This window comes from Tursiops truncatus, chromosome 7 (assembly GCF_011762595.2).
Source record: "Tursiops truncatus isolate mTurTru1 chromosome 7, mTurTru1.mat.Y, whole genome shotgun sequence".
Classification (NCBI taxonomy): Eukaryota; Metazoa; Chordata; class Mammalia; order Artiodactyla; family Delphinidae; genus Tursiops; species Tursiops truncatus.
The window spans coordinates 18,785,559-18,805,504 of NC_047040.1; the positions used below are offsets into that span (position 1 = coordinate 18,785,559).

Sequence of the window (19,946 nt, forward strand, 5' to 3'; positions counted from 1 at the left end):
ATTTTGAGCAGAGGAGGTGCACTCCATGATTAATACTTCAAAAGGATCACTCTGGTTGCTGTGTATAGAGTATACTGGTAGTTTGTAAGGGCAGAAGCAGGGAGATCAACTAAGAGATAATTGCAGTCATTCAAGGCAAGAGACTATGGTCTCTTGCACCGTGATGGCAATGACGGAGGAGATGACATGTGACCGAACTCTAGATATAAACTGAAGGAGAACCAGCAAGATCTGCTGATGGGTTAGATGTGAGGCATCAGAGAAATAAAGGAGTCCAGTGCCTCCAGAGTTTTCAACAGGAAGATCCTCTGACATTTACTGAATAGGAAAGATTGAGAAGTATTTCTAAGCCTCAAGAGAGTAAAATTGTTTCCAGCCTTCCTGCCTGCCCGCCTTTCTGAACTAGTTTTTCTGGCTGAAAAGCCATGATGTGGGGCTAACAAAGGGAAGCATCCATGTGGGGGCAGAGTGGACATTAGGCTGTCATAGGTTATCAAGGCCAAGATGCGAGAAGAGGATGTCTGCAAGGTAAGTGGAGGGGGCGGCAGCAGCAGTCAGGAACATGTTACTTACAAAGGGATTACTCCAACAAGAAGGGAGAAGGAAGTTACACAAATAAAAAGGGAGAAAATTAGAATAAATCCTATAGTGTTGGATGGGAATTGAAGGCATTGTGTGAACACATGGTTTTCTACATACTTTGATAAATGATAGATAGATAGATAATGTGTGTTTAATCATACACAAATTTCCTAGCACTCTCGATAAAAGGCCCGGAAGCAGTGATATCCCAAGAACAATGAGCACACCTGGCACCCAGATCTTGATTTCTAAATACCATTCTCTACTAAAAGAAACTAAGTCCCTTGGAGAAATGGCTGATTACAGGACTTGAGCAGAGAAAGTACAAGATGAGCCCTGAACATCTCGTTGTGCCAGAAAGTAAGGAAGTACTCAAAGAATTGTGGTGACAGAAGCCAGCCTGGCAGCTGGCCGAGTCTGGGAAATTCTAAGCATCAGAATAAATAATGAAGCAATGAGTGAAACACTCACATCTGTAATATTGCTGCATAAAGTTGTATGGCCTGAATCTAATCATGAGGAAACAACAGACAAACCCAAGTTGAGGGACATTCTACAATGTAATAGGTCTGTAACCTTCTAAATCATCCTGGTCATAAAAGTAAAGGAAATCTTGGGAACTGTCTCAGACTGAAGGAGACTGGAAAGACATGACAACTAAATGCAATGAATAATTCTGAACTGGATCTTTTCATCATTAGGCCAATTGATGAAAGTTCAGTAAGGTCTGGGAGTTAGACAGTATTAATGTATCAATGTTAATTTCCTGATTGTGAGCATTGTATTAGGTTATGTAGGAGAATATACACTAAAGTATATACATTAAAGTATTAGGGGTGATGAGGCATTGTGTAGGTCATTTATTCTCAAGTTCAGGGAAGGGGAAAGTTCTTTGTACTATTGTAAATTTTCTGTTACACCAAATAAAAAGAAAAAAGAGAAGGAAAGAGTGAATGGAATCCCTGAGGCAGTGGAGAATGAGAGAACTAGGCAGCGCAACATCAAACACGTGGACTAAAGAATTGAATATGTCTAAGGGGAGGACATTTAATGAAGTGTAGTGCTGCAAAGAGACCAAAGAGGATCAAGACTGAGAAAAAGGTATTAAAATTATTTTCTATATTGTTAATCATGACAGCATCTTTATACACACGCAGTACAATAAATCAGCGGTTCAATTCGCAACAGTACTGGAGATGCATGTGGATTTGAGGACCCTCTAACAACTTCTCAGTTCCCTAGGCTCTGAAGTTCAGAGGTTGGAAGCCTGCTTTCCCTACAAAGTTTTATGATTTTAAAAAGAAAATCCCAATGACATAATCATATTAGCTCTTGTCAGGAGGTCTCCCTAATTCCTACTTTTAAAAGGGTTCTTTTTAAAATTTAATGTATTCTAATGATGTAATTCGATTCTCACATTTTGGGCAAAAATATTCTGGATATGGAATTTTTATTGTGCCGAAGTATTACATGTTCATTATAGATAAACGAAAAATGTAGATAAAATAGAGACAAATTTTAAACCACCTATAATTCCATCATCCAGAAAATGATTTCTGTTAGCGTTTTACTGCCTACTTTAGACATTAAAAATGCAACTGACATCTATAATTTTTGTTGCGATAAAGGAGGGATCCTTCCCTGTGCTATTTTGTACCTTGCACACACACGCCCCCCCCCCCCCATAAAGAGCAAACGCTCAGTCTCAGTCCCTAAATATACTTCAAACCACCTCATTTTTAAGGGCACTGCGAGGAATCCTATTGAACAGATGGGCGGCGATTTATGTAATCGTGTTCCTATTTGCGGACTTTCACATTGGGCTCCAAGAGATCGCACCTCAGTACTTGCCCTCGAAGCCTGGACGACTAGAGAGGATGGGAGGTTGGGGGACAGTTAGGTCGCCGGACAAGGTTTTGAGCACGCAAAGACCGAGGAAAGAGAGTCAGAGAGGCCGCGGCCGGCAAAGAGCAAAGGGCCCAAAAAGTCGGATTTGGGAGCGACGTGAGGCAGAGGGTGGGGTGTACCCAACGGCAAGGGGCGCCAAATGGGTGGAACCCCAAATCCTTGGAACTGGAGCGATACCCCAGACCGGCGGCGGCAGCTGGAGATCCAGGCCGGAAAACTGGTGCGCTGCGGCTCCGCACCAACAGAGGGCGCTGGGTCCACAGCAGTGCGAAGGGGGCGGGTCCCAGCTGCCGGCCAGATGTGGGCAGCTGGACCACGGGAGACTTGAGCTCTACCCTAGCCACTGCAGACCGGTGGGCGAGGGGAGAGGGAAGAAGGGATGGCAGGGGGCAAAGGTGGTGGCAGAATACCCGACGTCGCTGCCCCGCAGGCTCCCGGACTGCCTTGCATTGTGGGGTAGAAATGCGGGAGCCTCTTGCCCAGCGGGGGCGCCGTTTTCCGATTCCCAGAAAAGTGCGATACCGGTTGTCAGCCGCCCTGGGGCTAGCTCAGCACAACAGAGCCGGGTCCACCGGGCGGGACATTGGGCCAGGAGAGACTCACGCGATCGTCTGCGGCAGGAAAGAGACCTGGCCTTGAGGGCTTTGAACTCTTGCGTTCACACACACACACACACACACACACACACACACACACACATCCTCCCTGCGCTCTTTCTGCCCTGGGTGCAGTGTGCATTCGAGGAGGGAGGAACTGAGGCAGCGCAGGACTGAGCACCGAGTAGACCCTCCTCCCCGTCTTGTCTGGAGCGGAGACTTTGGGCTAGAGGGCCGCAGCCCGAAGCTCCAGTGAAGGACCCCTGGCCGGGGACTACCCCAGGGACCCCGCCGCCTGGACCTGCTGAGGTCCCCACCCCGGCCGCTTCCTGGACTCCGGAGTAATCAGCTGCTGCGCGCATGCTGTAATTGGCGGTGCAGGCCCTGCCGGGCAGAGGACCCGCGGGCGGCGCAGGGGAGGGCGAGGGGCTTAATTGCAGGGCTTCGGGTCGCAGTCTGGGATGCAGCTCCGCTTGCGGGGGGAGGGGATGGACACTTAGCTCGGCGAACCAGACCTCGGAGGAAGCCAAAAGACCTTCGGGGTCGGCAGTTCGGATCCCTTCCTCAGAAACGGGGTTTAGGGGCTTGAACCCCAGCGAGAGTGAGGGGGGAGGACCGGGACATCTCCGGAGATCTGGGGGTGGCGAGGGCAGATTCCAAACTCCCCATCCCAACCCCAGAAGCCCTGGAGCGTCTTGTCCGAGACTCCTCCCTCGTTCTGACCCTCTAGCCTCCCCTTTCTGCTGCCCCCATCACCCCCCTTCTCGTATCCCCGGGGCGCTCCCACCCTGGGGAAGAATGTGCCCTCCTAGCGCACCCTTGCCATGGTAACGGCACACCCCCACCCCCGCGCACCGCAGCGGCCCGGCCTGGCCCGGAGGGCTGCGAGAAAAGGGGGGTGGGGTGGGCGCCTCCCAGCCCTGCGGACACACCTCAACTGCCCTGGTTGCCACAGCAACCGGAGGCGTTTGGAAGTGCGCAGCCGCGAAGTGGCAAAGGGCTCTCCACGATCCCGCACCCCTCTAATCCACCAGCAGAGGACCGTGGCTCCTGGGAAGGACTGCCACCCCCCAACTTCAAGGACAAAGTCCAGAGAGGGACCACGGGGCGTCTCAGTTTCCACGCAGGGCAAGCCTAGGGAACAAAGGCAGCCGGAGCCCCCAAAGAGCCTGGAACTTGAAAAGGGATCCCCTGCGCCAGCCCGTCCCCCTCCCCCCGCAGAGCCCGAGGGGGGCGCTGGCAGCAGGAAGCCAGGGAAGGGCCCGGAGGCGCGTAGGCCCCACAGCAGAGCGGTGATTACAGGGACCTGTCCCTCCCGCCCCGGCTCCCACTCTCATTAAGTCATTTTTTCCCCTGTTGGAAAGTCCCCGTGCCTTGAGCGCAGGAGTTGGGGCGACCGCAGGCAGCTGCCGGCAACCACATGAGAAGGGGGGGTGGGAGGGGTGGAGGGAGGCCGCGACTAGGGCCTGGCCAAGCTCCAACGTGGAAGGCCCCCTGCCGGGGGCTAGCTGGGGGCGCATTAATTCGGAGGAAGGCGAGGGAGGGCCGGGATGCCCCTGACCTCATTTCTCACCCACCTGGCCCTCCTACAGCTGCCGAGGCCTCTACCTTTGCCTCTCCCTCTTTTTTCTGACCCTGGGACCTTGGGCGACAAAAAAGCAGGATGCCTGGGTTGTGATCCCCACCCCAGTCTGGCTGCCTCTCCCTGACCTTTAACCCACCACTGCCTGCTGATCTATCCACCACCTCATTCTCTCTTACTTCCCTCCCTTCTTCCCTTTGGGACCATCCAGGCTCCATGCTATTTTTTCCTCCTGCAAGGAGTTGGCCCAATGTCCCTCAAGGTGAAAGGTGTTGGGGGTGGGGATGGCTTCCTCCCCCTCTGAGTGAAGTCTGGTCCACCCTCTCTTCTTATTTCCAAATCTGAACCTTGGTCCTCTCCTAGCTCTTGGCAAGTTCTTCCTCCTATTTACTTCCACCGTCCCACTTTATTTCAGCCCATTTCCCCTATTTCCAACCAGCACATTGATTTCTGCCTCACTCGTAGCCAGAGTGCATAAACCCAGGGCCTCTTGGGCCCCATTTTCCCACCACTTATCACCTCCATATCTCCCTTTAGGGTCAACCAAATCCCATACACCCCTTTTCAAATGTGGGGTTCAGCTTTGGTCCAGACTCTAGTCAGCTTCAGGCCCAGAGAAAGGATGGGGGTGGGCAACACCCTATTTGTTCCTTCTCCAACTTTTCCTCTCTCCCTTTACAGGTAAAGCTAGCATGTATCAGATCACCATGATTTGACTTGACTGGGATATGTCCCCCACAGCCTGGTGTCCAGTCCCCTGTTCCACCCCATAACCCACCCCTCCCTCTAGAGGCAGCACGCCCTGCAGTGTTACAGCTCCTACCTCATTATCCCAACCCTCATCCTGCGTCTCTCATCTTCAGTCTCTCCTCCCCCCAACTCTGTCCTCTTAAAGCCTGGAAGGCAGAGGAGGCTGAAGCCACAGCTAACGCTGTAGTGGACACTGCTGGGGGCTGGGCAGGGGGTGGGAGTACCCCCCCAGGCCTTCATTGCCCCTCCCTTCCCTCCTACCCTGAATGGGAGGGAGGGAGGAGGCAGCGAACCCAGCCCCCAAAGCTTTCTCCTGGGTGAACAAGAGGAAAGGAATGAAGCAGGTGTGTCTGGCTGCTCCTGCCCACCCCTCCTCCTGGGGGACTCTCACCCGCCTGCCTGTGGTACTGTCTTTAGGGGGATGGGGAGAGAAACCCTGTCCTCTCCAGAGGCAGCAGAACTGAGCATGTGAAATGTCCTGCTGCCTTAGTCATGTCTGAGAGCTGCTGGGATGCAGGAGTTGGAGGGAAGGGAGCTGAGGGCAAGCGCATGAGGGCAAGTCTCCCAGGTGGTGGGCCTGCAGGCGTGCATCACCATGAGAGCCTCCTTTCCTTCTCAGCCCTACCCAGGGGTAGGGAGACATGGGTCAGGGCCAGGGAAGTATGGAGATGCAGGTAGGCTGGCAACTGGGAAAAGGAACAAGACTTCATCCTTGGTTGGTTCATCGAGAAGGGTGCCACTCTGGGGTGAACTGAGGCACAGGACTGAGGCACAGGACTCTCCACTGTGAGCAGCAGGAGGCCCGGATGAAGTTGGTGAAGGGTTCTTTCCCCGAGAACCTGACCCCACCTCCCTCTCCACTGCCTCCTCCTTGAGGGTCTGTTCCGGAAAAACATCAGATCTGAGAGCCAAGGAGAGTGCAATGCTGGACCCAGGCCGCCAGCTTAGCAGCGTTCTTATGGGAGTATGGAGGGGGGGCTGGCTGACCTGCCAAGGGACATCCTGAGCTGGGGATCTGGGGGCACAAGAGACCCAGGAAGGATATCCCCCCACCCCCAGCCTTACTTACATACCCCGCCTCCCCTGCCTGGACTCGGAGAGACCAGAATCCAGACAGCGAGTCTCCTGGCCCTCCCCTGCCACCCTTCTCCAGGCCGCACCTCCTAGCCCCACCTGCTCCCTGGGGCGCTGGGCTGGCTGGGTTGAGCTGGGTCTTGCCCAGGATTACTCCTCTCAGAGTACCTCCTGTCTCTGCTGACGGGTGCTACTGGCCGACACTCGTCCTGGCTTGTGGCAGAGGGCTCAGGCACAAGGTGGACAGCTGGAGCTCTGGCATCCAGGGCTCCTGATCCAGCTCCTTGCCAACTTCCCCACTGCCTCCATCTAGCCCAGGCCTCATCTCTGGTTTGGAAGATGGCCGTAGTCTCCTAACTGGCCGCCTGCTGTCAACTTGTCCCCTGCCTTTCAGTTCCCCAGACAGCAAGCAGTGTGGGAATCAGACCATGACATTTGCCTGCCTAAGACCCTCTGAAGGTTCCCATTCCTCTTACATAAAATCCCTTACCTTGGCCTGGAAGGATGCATAATGTGACCATTCCCCATCCCCCACCCCCTCCAGCAGCTCCTCTGCTGTTAATCTGTCCCTTGATTTCTTCACTCCAACCACACTGGCCTCTTTGCTGCTCCTCCTGAGATCTTTCTGTCCTCAGAGCTTTTGCATTCACATGGCCTCTGCCTGAAAAGCCCTTACCCTCAATTTGTGCATGGCTCTCCTCCTCATGCAGTCTCAGCATGAGGTCTTCCCCAACCAGTAGCTTTATCTAGAGGGGCCCCACTCCCCACAAATCACTCTACATCCAGCACTTTGCTTTATTTTCTTCACAGCACATAGCATTGTCTGAAATGACCTTGTTTGTGTGTTTTCTTGTTTACTGTTCATCTTCCCCAGCCCGAATGTAAACTCCAAGAGAGCAGGTCTTGTATCTCGCATTCACATCTGTATCCCCAGCACCTCTCGTCCCCCACAGAGTGCCAGGCCACAAAGAGTGCAAAAATAAATATTTGTTAAATGATGAGGGACAGAGGCCAGTGGGGGAGGGTGTCTGAGGCCTCCGCAGAATCACTTCAGCTCAGTGATGTCCATTTCTTCTTTTTAATCCTCCTCCCCCTCCCCATCAGCTTCCATTCATTCCCTCCCCCTCCAGGGGTAGGGGTGAAGAGATAAAAGGAGGCAGGCCCAGAGGATGCCTGGCTCACACTGCCCTAGAGTGTGGGGCAACCGCCAGCCCAACGGAACTGTCTGAGCTTGGGTCAGAGACCCGGGAGGCAAACCGGTCCTGGAGGCCACAGAAGTGAGCAGGGGGGCTGAGCGGGCCTGAACTGTCCCGTGATTGCCGTCTTGACGACCTCAGAGCTGGGAGGTTCCTGTAAGATTTTGTGGTCCATCCTCCACTCCCAGGAACCAAGGCGACGCTGCCCGGACAACATCGCAAGCTGCAGAGGACCAGGCACAGGGAGGCGAGCCGTCCGCTCACTTGCACACGCTGACCCACTCGGTGATGCGGCACTCCTCGCAGACCACGAAGCAGCACCAGTGGAAGCGGCAGTGACAGCGCTCGCTGCGCGTCTGGCGTAGGATGTTGTGGCCGCGGCCGCAGCACATGCTGCCGCAGCCGTCCGGGCCCACGCTGCTCTTGTTGCACAGGCGGCCCACGGTGCCCGCCGAGTCCAGGCGCGGCTCGCGCTCGCAGAAGTCGGGCGACTTCTCGAAGTAGACCAGGTCGGCGGTGCCGGCGCGGCGCCGAGGCCCCGGAATGTCCGGGGCTGGCGAGGGTGGCCCCGCGGGGCCCGGCTCCAGCTGGCCGCCGTTGCGGTTGTGCGGCCGGATGAGCGTGGCGCGGTGGAAGCGGCTACGTAGCAGTGCCCCTACAGCGCGGAACTCCGGCGTCACCTGCCAGCACGTCTTGAGCTGGCAGCTGCCTGACGTGCCGTGGCACTTGCACTTCCGCCGCATATTCTCCATCACCGCCTGCAGAGGGAGGCACGGGGAGGGGTGACGCCCGCGGCCAGCCCCACTGGCCTCCTCCCGTCGCAGACACCGGCCCTCGAGACTCTCAGAGGCTCTGGAAACCAACCCCCATTGAACGGAGGCAAAAGCTGAGGCCCCAGGTGGGTGGGTGGGTGGCACAGCTCCTAAACCAGGCGGCCAGGAGAAGAGTTCTGCCTACCTTTCTGCTGCTCTCGCATCCACCTCCCACCCGGCCAGACCCTGGGGGAATTTCCTCCTTCCTGCTTCCCCTCCTCTCCCCCCACCCCCCGCCTTTCCCAGCAGCTGCAGGGGGGCCCTTGGGGCTCTAGGCTCTTGCTTCCTGAGGGGGGACCCCAGATCCTCAGGGAAATTCCCTCTCCTTCCAACCCGCAGGACCAGGAGCTGGGGTGTGCCGGCCCCACTACATCCCAGCCCCAAAGCCTCTGGCCTCACTCCAGGCAGTGAGCGGAGGCTGTGGGGAGGCTGAAAAAGCACCTTAACTCCTCTGGGCCCTGCAGCACTTTTCAGGGAGCCTAAGGAGAGGGGCCAGGGGCTGGGAAGACACCCCCTCCTCCCCCTCCCCCCCGCCCCCTCCCATTCTCCCATTCTACTGTCTGGTGCTTATTCTGCCCAGTGCTGAGAGCCACCATTCCTCCTGGGAAACAGTGAGCACCAACAGGGACCAACGGCCCTACCTGAGTACAGAACCAAAGGGAACCCAAAGAGCCAGACCCCCAGGGCAATGAAAGCGGAGAGAGTTTCCCAGGCCTCCAAGGGAGCTAGTTACAGGAATACAACATACCCAGCCCCTGCCCAGCTCTCAGGCTGCTCTCCGGAGCCTCCTCCCAAAGAGCGCCTTCACATCATCCTCACCAGAGACCCCAGAGGAAACTGGCCACATCCTCCTCCCCCCGCTGCCCCCCATCCAAAAAATGACCTGGGTCCCCCAAACCTGGGCAGTAGGGCCATAAGAGAGGGACCCCGTTCCTCCAAGTCTTAAAGGGCTCTGCACCTTGTATGTGCAGCCTGTGGTGTCAGCACCACGTGGAAAGCAGCCCCGTGCCTCCCCTGGCCAACAGCTCCAGAACATCTGCTTCCCACAGGCAGCAGCCATTAATTAACCAGTTTAACAAGGAGGAGGAGGCACTGCTGCTATGGGCTAGGATGGTATCAAAGCTTGGGAAAAGAGCTGCACGGACCGGACAGGACTGGGTGGGAGCTGGACGTGACCTGAGGGTGGCTATGCCTCAGTTTACGTCACCTCTCGGTCATGATGGAAGAGCTGAATCAGCTCCAGTCTTTGTGGAAGAAGAAGGTGAACTGGCCTGGGCTGAGAAGCCAGGAGAAAGGGGAGTGAGATGGAGAAAGTGCCAGCTAGAGTGAGGGGAAGCCAGAAACAAGGCCTGAGCAGGCTGGGCAGGGCCAAGAGAAGGGACGGGGTGGAAGAGCCAGGAAAAGAAGGTGCTGAGGGCCAGAGAGGCAACTTAGTGTAGACTACACTATAGAACAAAAGGGCTCAGGGCTCAACTGCCTGGGGATGGATCCTGCCTCTGCCACTTTCTCACTTGTTGCATCACCTTCGTCAAGCTTCTTAGTCTATCTGTGCCTTACTTTCCATATCTGAACATGAGGCTAATAATAGAACCCTCATGGGTAGGTGTAAGGGTGAAATAGGATGTAGTAAAATGCTCCAGGCAGTGCCTAACACAGAGTAAGCACTCAATAAATTAAATGCAGGATATTATTACTTCCCCTTTCTTTCTTTCCTCCCTCCCTCCCTTCCTTCCTTCCTTCCTCTCCTCCTCCGCTTCTTCTTCCTCTCCCTCTCCCTCTCCTTCTTCTTCTTCTCTCTCTCTCAAATAAATGACCTTTGAGGTAGTATGAACATTGGGGGGTGGGGGGAGAAAGGAGGACGACAACATAACACAGTACCACAGTGGCCCCTAGGGATCTCCCTTTGCAGGAATCCCTCTTTCTGCACAGAAAGCCTGGGAGAGGAGGGGGGTCCCAGCATAGGAAAGCACCGAATCATGGAACATTTGTGCTGGGGAGCCTTATGGATGATGCAGTTCAACCTTCTCATTTTACAGGGGGAGCGACAGACTTGCAAAGCTGGGCCTAGACTCTGAGGTCCTGACTGCAGCCCAGAGCTCTCCCCACTACTCACAGCAGGAGATGGGAGAAGCAGGCTGCTCAGTGGAAGGGGAGCTATCCCAGGGCAGGGGTTGTTTTATCCCCATATTCCCAGGCCTAGTCCAGCGCCTGGCACACAGTAGTTATCCAAAACACATCTGATGACTGAATTAGGAGGGGGCAATGAGAAAGCTGCTGAATTAGGGAGAGTGGTGTGGTCCCCAGAGGAGACATAAGCCTGGGGGAGGGGAGGGGCCTAGGCAGAGGGGTCTGGAGCAGGCCCAGAGGGATGGGGTTCTCACCTGCCGCCCCACTCGGTTGTTGTGGAGCCTCATGCGCGCATGGATGTCTCTGTGAGGCTCCCGGGAGTCCAGAAAGTCTTTAGAGAAGCGCTCTCCGAAACCCACGTCGGGGCTGCAGCCGCCCCACTCCCAGGAGTCCTGCAGGCCTGGGCTGGCAGAAGGCAGGACAGGGTGCTCGGGAACTCCGTGGCTCAGGCCCTTACCGCGCTGCAGCGCCTCCAGCTGCAGGCGGTGCAACTTCCGACGGAAGGCCTCCTCGTCCCCGCGCCGAGACGCGTCACAGCCACAGGCCCTCAGCTTGCCCAGGGCGCAGGCGTTGGATACCGCGTGCACCACGCCGGCTGCCGAGATGGCGTAGGCGAAGGCACTCTCTCGGAAACCTGCGCAGAGAGACACAGGAAACAGCCTTTGAGGAGCCTCCACATCCCATCCCTCTGCCCTCCCTGCCCAACCTTCTCACCATACTGAGAGGAAGTAGAGGCCCAGTGTTGGGGGAGAATCTGGTACAAGGGCATAGATTCAAAGAGGGGCAGAAATCACACCGGAAGTTCTGCACACAATGGAATGGGAGAGGTCTCTCCCACAGCCCTCCGTTTTGAACTCCTTTCCCTTGCTTCACCCTTAGCAAGTTCAGAATTGAGACTACATCTCTCCTGCTGGACAGAAAGTATCTAGTAAACATTAATTTTTTTTTTTAACCATCAGGGACTTAAGCTACTACCTCTCATGTGATATCTGCAATTTTAAGATAAGCCTGCAGAAAGAAGGCAAATTTTAACCTAAAAAATATTACCAGTGATGGAATTCAGGGCCCCAGGAGATGTTAATGGGCAGAAGGGTAAGTAAGAGGAGAAGGTGTCCTAAAGTTCCCGGCCCCAAGATCTCCTGCCTGCAGCCACCCCCTTAGGCCCATCAAAGAACACTGTCTGATGGCCACGTGCGAGAGGCAAACAAAAGAGCCAGCAGAACTTCCCCTTTGCCTGTCTGGACATCCTAGAAGTTCTCCTCAGAAAAGGGCATCGCCCAGCCACCAGCCACCGACCAGCTTGTGGTCGGTCGAGGTCAGCTGAAGAGGTTGTTTGAAGGATGCTGGAGGTGAGCCCACCGCCTGCTCAGGGTTAATCACATAGCGGTTTTGAACACTGAGAAGGAACGGTTAGCTAAGGTAGATGCCTTCCTGAGATGCTTAGGGGTGCAAAGACTCCCTGATGAGCCACTCTCAGGAGTCCAGGACTTGTCTACACTGCTTTCCTCCTTGGTGTTCCCAAGCCTGAGCCATCCTCTGGGCCTGTGGCAGGGGGAGGCCTACTTGCGGGGAAGGGTAGGGCTCTGGGACCTGCAAGCTGCTTCTTCCTTATTCTGCATCTGAGAAAGGACCGGCGAGGGGCAGGTTCTGGTACTGGTTACTGACCAGCCTCTGAACCTGAGAGAGTTCAAGCAGTGGGAGAAACTAAGGGTCATAACAGCTCCCACACTAGGAGAAGAATCCACCTGTGCCATAGACACCTGTGGGGGAGCCCAGAACCCATCTGGAGGCTGATGGCTTGGTAGAGGCCAGAGATTCAGAAAAACAAAACAAAACAAAATTGGGTCCTTCTACATCAGTTCCAAAGACTGGGAGGACTTGGAGGCCTCACTGATCCCAGAGAGCCAACCAGGAGAGATGCCCGAGGCTGCAGGAGTTATGGAGCTGGACACAGCCCCAGCTCTCCCAGCAGGCCTGGCCACCTTCTGCTGAAGGACGTTGGCTCTGGGGAAGACAAGCTGCTGAGTAAGAAACCCAGGTAGCCCACTTCCCAGTCCTATGGCCCTGTCTATGCATGGCACCAGGAAAGAGCAAGATGCTGGTCCAGGGGAATGTGCTGGGCCAACCCAAACACCATTTTCCAGGCTCTGTTACATTCAAGGGCAGGCCTAGAGGAATCTGGAGAAAGCCCACAGCCTACAGAGAACACCCCTACCTACCCCAGGCAGCTAAAGACACCATCCTAATGGCCTCTGGCAGCTGTCACAGCCACTGAAGGAGTGACTGGGCAGGGCTTGTGTGGTCATCCTCTGATCCAAGCGTTCAGGCCTCAGAGAAGTCCAGCCCATTGGGTCTGCCCCCCGCTCCTATTCAGGGCCCCAGTTTCAGTCCTGGCCCCGACTGTCTGGGGCAGATGCAGGCACTGTGCCATCTGGCCAGCTGGAGAGGGAGAGGGGAGGGGCCTTGGCCAGCTGGGCTGCCCGGAGCACTGGGGGTGGGGGGCTCCTTAAGACGCACAATTAGCCGCCCTGCCTTTGATCTGGGACAGGGACTGCCAGCATCTAAGTGGAGTCAGCTGCTGCTACAGGAAGAAGCCAACGGCCAGGAAGGGGCTGGGGGAGGAGGTTTGGAGGGCAGGGAAGTGTGGAAGAGAGAGGATTCCCGAGCCAGTGGGAGCTAGGAGGGGATAGAGAAGCTTGAGCCCTGCCCATTCAAGTCAAAGAGGGAGGAGAGGGGAGAGGTCTGGTCTCCATTCCGTCCGTGCAAATAATCTGTGCACAAATAATCTGTGCGTGCTCATGTGCCTGGGCTGGGGAGAGAGAGAGGGATGTGCGCACGTGGGAACACTTAGGGGTGACACTGAATGTAGCCACGTTTGCACAAACACGGGTAGGTGTTTGTGTGTGTGTTGTGTGCGCGCGTGCATATCAGTTCCATTTCTTGGATTACTCCTCCATTGCACCAGTTCACCTCTGGGCACACGGGAGGAAATCATGGTGGCCTTGTAGCTTGGGAGGCAGTATGCAGGGGGTTGAGGGCATTCTCTAAAGACAGCTGGCCTGCATTTGAGTCCTGGCTCTACAGCTCACATACAAGCTGTGTGACTAATGGCAAGTTAACCAACCTCTCTTAGCTTCATTTGGAAATGAAGATAATGATACGACCTACTGCACGGGGATTGTTTGAGGATACTAAAGTACAGATAAAGTGCTTTAGAACAGTGCCAAGCACACAGCAAGTACTTAATATGTTTTGGCTAATTTATTGGGTGCCACGAGAATAATAGGACCTTAAGTAATCCTGGGATAGAATTGCCTGTGCCTCAGTCTCCCCATCTGAGTACCACCACATACCCCAAGCCTGGAGACCTAGGCATAAAACAAAGACTCCCTGAGGATAAATGTAAAAGGGAGGTGGGAGATGAAAGAGCCAGGGCCTTGGAGAGCAGAGGATGGACTCAAATTGTTGGGTTCCCCTGGGCTGGGAGCCTGGCTTACTGCAGAGCCGCAACCCCCTCTTTCCATCCATTCTCAATGGGCCTGGGCCTTAGAGAGGGCAGTACCCAAACTTCATGAGTGCTCCAGTGCCCGCTGTGTGAACCTACTCACTCCCTTTCACCAAGCCTCTCCCTGTCCTCTCATCCCCTCTCACTCCAGTGCCCAAGCCCAGCCCAAAGTAGCCCCTTCCCCAAATGTCCCTCTGATCCCCGCATCCTGAGTAAGAGATGGAGGGGTTCTCTAGTCCTCACAATGAAGAGCTCCCCTGTAGCCGTTGTTTGTCCAGCATCTCACCCATCGAGGCACCAACCCTGTGGATCCTCAGAACAGAAAGCTGGGGATACCACTGCCCTCGGCACTTAGGTCATAGCTGTGCCTGGGCTGGGGGGTCCTCTCACAGCTTATTTAGGACTGTTTCTAGCCCCGCTAGAGGCCCCTCTCTCTGTGCCCCAACTCCCAGGGCCCAGCACCCTCACATCCCTCTCCTTGGTTGGGTAAAGCCCTATTGTATGTCCTGCTTCCCAGGCACCCACTCTAGGTGCTCAAGAATACTTCCGTCTCCCTCTTACGTCAGAACTCCATCCCTTCAGCCCAGCCCATCTCAGGGAAGGTGTCAGGACAATTAGATGACAGTAACAGCATTCAGATGGAAGACCTGGGGGACCACCTCCTTCTAGCAGTCTCTGAATTTTAAACATGGCAGAGTGCACCTTTAAGAGAACCCCACTGGCAGCTTGGGTCAGAAGGGGGGTGGGCATCCTGATAGTCCACGTGGGGGAAACTGGGGTCACCTGACCCCATGATGGACAATCTGTGGCTTGAAAATAAGGGAGACTGGGGGAAGGATCCAGTCCAGGGGCTGGTTACCACCAAGATGGGCCCCATGGGATTCAAATTTAGCTAGTCCTTGAGGTGATGGGCCAAGATGGACCAAAAAAATGATCCCACAAGTGTTGAGTGAGGGAGACACGGCAATGGTGGCCCCTGGAGGTGGGAGGTGGAGGGAGCGGAAATTTCTTTCCAGAAGCACAGAGTCCCCTCCGAGGAATGAGAGGTAGAAATGAGGTGTTGCAATGTGGGGGGCGGGGGGCAGAAACCACAGAGGTAGGACGGTGTTCCGAGGCCAAAGGAAGGAGGCCAGCCTCCCTGCGGGAGCCTAGGACCCACTGTCCCATCCCCTCCCGGCGCTGGGCCCTGCCCCGCGCCGGCTAGCCGTGGCAAGTCTCCCGCATCCACACCTCACCTCTCCCCACACCCGTCCCCCCAGCTCACCTCCCGCTTATTAAACTGCAGGTGAACCCGGGGGCATCTGGCACCGCGCCAGCCCCGCAGGGTTCCACCTCTCGGAACTCGCCCTGAAGCTTCAAAGCCCCCCGTGTCCTCCACCAGCCCGAACAGGCCTCACCCGGGCGAAGCAATAGGGACTCCTGAGAGTCTAGAGGGGACAGGAGGACCAGAGTGGAAAGAGGGGACACCGAGGCCGGGAAGAGGGATGAAGAGCTAGCCTCGCCTCACCCGAAGTGGCAGGGGTGAGAACCTCAATGCCTGCCCGAGACCCCAGTGAGCAGAACCTGGAACAAGCTCGGGGCCCGAGCGCTGGAAAGAGAACCGGACTTCGGGGAGCGAGTGGGCTCGGGCGCGCGGCGGCGGCGGCGAGCGCTGGCCCGGCCCGGCCGGGTCAGGAGAGATGCCGTGGCCTGTCACTTCGTGTCCGCGAGGGAGAGGGCAGCGGGGGCGGCCGGGGCGGGGCGCCGGACCTGAGTTGGGCCGGCCGACCGGCGGGGGTCGCGGGGAGCCTCTCTGGGCAGACGGCTGGAGGGGCTCAGGGACTCAGGGACTCAGGGGCTCAGGGGCGGGAGCGCCAGCCTGGGGAGGGGGGCGCCCTTTTTGAGAGGCACGCGGCTGGGGCCGGGAGCCGTCTGCCGATGCCCGCGGGGATTAGTTCGCGGCTGCATGCCGCCACACGCGTCGGGCTGGGCTCGGCCGGGGAGAAACATTGCCCTGGGCGCGCGGGGGCGGGAGGAGGGAAAGCGCGCGGGGGCGGGGCGGGCGGCCGGGGGCGGGGCTGGGCTGGGCTGGGGGAGGCTGGCGTGGCCCCTGACTTGGGGGCTCCGGGGATGCAAGGAGGGGTCCTGGTGGAAAGGGAAAGGCCCCTGACTCTGAGTTCTTTCTGAAGTTCGGGTACATTAGAGTCTGACTCTCCCAGAAGCCTCTGGGCCCCAAGGCCACAGGGTACAGGGGTACCCCTCCTCCTCTACTGTCACCTGAGAATTGTACAAGTCGCAAGGAGCCAGGTCCCCACACTGTCCCACTCAAGCAGCTGAGGGGAGAGAGAGATACCCAGCTAGGCCCATCCAGGAGACAGGACCCCCACCTTTCCCAAAAGACCTGAGTCAAAGTCTAAGATACCAGGGCAGGAGGTGGGTGTGAGTGGAAATGAGTGACAAAACCTTCTGTCACCTCCAGCCCAAGCCACTCAAGGGATTGTGAGGGTAGACCCTGGGTCACCCAGAAGTCCAGGGAGGGGGACAGATAGTGGGCTGCAGCTTCTCTGAGCTGTGAGGGGAAGAGGAATTGCCAGGGCCATCAGGCCTGCTGGGCAGGAGGCAGGCACACACCCATTGCCTCTGATTTAGAGAGGATTTTCAGGGGTGGCAAGGATGACACAGAGGCTGGTGGTGTAACCCCACTGGGAAGAGCTTCTGCAGAAGTACAGTTTTACCTGCCCAGGCTTCCCTCAACTACACCATTTAACAAAAGTCCCTGACCCCTCTTCATGTTGATTCTGGGTACTTTATCCCAGGCTTCCATTCTACATGGTGTTTACTAGGTAGAGGGTAAATTGAGGCAGGCAACAGATACGGATATTTCCTGGGCCTGAGATATGCAGCGTCAGTCTCAGGGCAGATAACCCAGGAGTTCAATTCTCAGGCGTGAAACCTGCTGCCCTCACCCCACACAGCCCAGCCTGGAGCCACATCTACCCCATTAGTCTGACCCTCATGGACTTTCCCAGAGCAGAAAGAGGCAGGAGAGCGGCGCGGCTGGCAGATGAGCACCTGGGGAGGTTGCCGGCTTGAGGGAGTGGGTTAGGGGACGGCTGGCAGATAGGTTCCAGAGTGGAAGTGCTGAGTGGGGTGGGCAGAAGGTCAAGGGTGAAGGGCAGCTACCTCTGCTGAAGATGGGACTCTCATAGGGGATCTTGTTTCGAGTCTCAAGACTAGAGCAGTTCCAGCGCTGGTCCCGGAACTGGTGCTGGCACTCATGGATGGCGATCTGGATGCCCTGGATGGCGGAGGCGGCCACGTCAGGGTGGCGCACACACACCTCCATCTGCCGCTTGCTTAGGCCTGGCAATGTCAGGCACACTGTGTTGGCGTTGAGCACGGGCTCCTGGGGGAGGCGGAGGCCCAGAATATCATTGGGTGAAGACCTGCAGGCATGTGGGGTGGGGGTGGGGGTGGGTGAGTGTTTTCGGGGGCTGGGAGGGCCCCACCTAACTATACACACTCTGTCCCAAAGGCCATAATTCCTCTGTTCCCACCCCTGCTTTTGAAGGCTGAGCCCATCAGTATACCCCTAAACATTCTCCTTTCCTCGACCTTCTCACCAACATCCCCTCCAACACGACCCACCTAGCTGCACACCCACACAGATTACGTGCAAATGCACACACGTCCGGTATGCCTGCACACACAGTATTTCATAAGTACATCCCCAGGCATAGATGCTCTCACATGCAGTGTTCTCCGGGAGACCACTCCCAAACGGCATGTTTCAGACAGTCACATTCATGCAGGCACACTTCCGCACACAATGAGGTAGACACACAGACGCAGGAACACTTACCCACACGTACACTTCATCAGACATAGTTATACACATAGACACAGACACTCACAAGTACACACACATGTTCATCTTAACATACATTGATCCATGAGCCCTCGCATTCACACACGTGTGCACACACAGATTGCTGTTTACAACACAGCTTGCTGGGCTCACTCGACCACAGACAGACGAACAGACACACACACGTACACACACACACACACACACACACACACACACACACATACTGAGAACCCTTCTAGCTGCAATCTCTCACTGACCCCACCTGGGCTACCCTCATTTGGCCCCCAACCCCTGTCCCCACCTGGGGGCGATCTGCAAGGTGGAGCAGGGCAGTTTGAGTTTTACTCCTGGGGTTGGGGGTGCATTCCCCCAGCACAGCAGGGACTCCAGGTTGGCACTTGCTTCCCCCTAAACACACACCTCCCCTTCTAGCAGCCCTCACTCTCCTGGGCACTGCCCTGTCTCCCTGGACTGCCCTTATTCTGTCACCAGTTCAACCCTCTCCTGTGAGAGTACTCTTTCATTGGTCACCAGCACTTTCCCGCGACACCGTCCCTCCCTCCTTCCAGGGTCCCCTGCCCCAGCAGGAGCTCAGACGCCCCTGTGGCTGAGGGTCCCAGCTCTCCAGGAGGGCGGGGCATAAGGTGAGGGCTCACCTGGGCAAGGCGGCAGCCAGCAGCAGTAGGAAGAAGAGGAGCGCGCAGAGCGCGGGCCGCGGCTGGGGCCGAGGTCGGAGCCGCAGCCAGGGGCAAGGGTGGGTGCTGCCCATCGCGCGCGGGCCGTGATGGGCCAGGAATGGGGGGCTCACAGCCCGGTGGGACCGGCGAGCCAGGGGCGACGGCGCATGATCCGCGGGGGTCGGGGCGGCTGCGACACACAGCTCCAACTCGGGTCACGGCTCCGGGAGCAGACGGTGCCCGCCTCCCCGCTCCATGGGGCAGCGCCCCCGGGCACCGCCCTCGGGGGGGTGGGGGCGGGCGGGCTCACCGGGCACCTCCTGGCACAGGGGTTCTGGGAATTTCCCGAGGGCCCCCTGAAACAACTCCCGGTGCCTCTCGAGGGTAAGGGGGGGCCCGGAGGTGCTGCGGGCGAGGGACGAGAGGCTGGGGTGCCGGGAAGCCCCCCCAGCACAGCGCGGTGAGCCTGCGCTTCCGAGGGCGTGCGAGGCGGGCGGGGGTGGGGGGGGCGGCGCTGTCTGTGCCCGGCCCCACCGCTCAGTGAGTGAGTGACTGTCCCGGCTCGGGGAGCTCCGCCGCCTCCCTCCCCGCCCCCCCGCAGTGTGTCTCAGGGCTCTACCCCACGTGACGTCATGACGACGGGGCGAGGGGGGGCGGGTAGAGGCGTGTACTCGTCCCGAGGCCACTGTGTCCGCTCAGGATTCGGGGCGGGAGCAGCGGTGGGGAGGGTGGGGGCGAGGAGAGGTGTTGGGGTCTGTGCGATCAGGCACAGGGCGGTGCCAGTGAGCCGGCTCGCTGGTTTGTGTGGGAAGGTGCGTGTTACTGCGAGGTGTGTGCGCCTGGCTGAGCCGCAGCTGCTGGGGAGCCATTACCCCCCAGTATACACACCTGCAGGGGCTGGAGGGAGGGGCTGGCCCTCTGCTCGCCTCCCCCACCTCAGGAGGGACTTCCCAGGCTTGGCTGCCGAGGCAGGTGTGGGATCCTACAAAGGGGTTTGGCAGCCTCTAGATCTTGCTCTTGTTCGCTGTGTGACCTACAACAGGTGCCTCCTGGACACTGAGCCACCCGCTGCCTCTGTGAAATGCGGTTAATGAGGCCCAACCTCATCTAGTCAGTGAGCCAATGAAGGTAAAGTTACTGGGACACCAGTGAATGCTTGTCTGGGAGCAGAGCACCCCGGGGTGGCACACCCTAGGAGGAGGGATTAGAGAGCCTTTTAATCCTAAAAGTGTGTTTCAAGGTCATCTTATTATGTCCCCTTTTATTTCACAAGAAAATACTGAAGCT

At 57.0% G+C, this 19,946-nt stretch overlaps 1 protein-coding gene across 2 annotated transcripts; it reads right to left on the bottom strand.

Annotated features, from left to right (window-relative positions):
* Positions 1-7,273: 7,273 nt before the first annotated feature.
* Positions 7,274-19,187, bottom strand: WNT10A (Wnt family member 10A). Of its 2 annotated transcripts, none has more exons than XM_073807237.1 (4): positions 18,639-19,187; positions 17,295-17,517; positions 10,882-11,261; positions 7,274-8,446 (listed from the first exon to the last, which is right to left on the bottom strand). In XM_073807237.1, exons 2-4 carry the CDS (start codon positions 17,455-17,457, stop codon positions 7,949-7,951), a joined length of 1,041 nt encoding a protein of 346 aa, XP_073663338.1. In that variant the 5' UTR covers positions 17,458-17,517; positions 18,639-19,187; the 3' UTR covers positions 7,274-7,948. The 2 variants fall into 2 exon arrangements, with proteins under 2 accessions (XP_073663338.1, XP_033715620.1); XM_033859729.2 differs by having other exon boundaries at positions 17,295-17,557.
* Between the last annotated feature and the right edge of the window lie 759 nt (positions 19,188-19,946).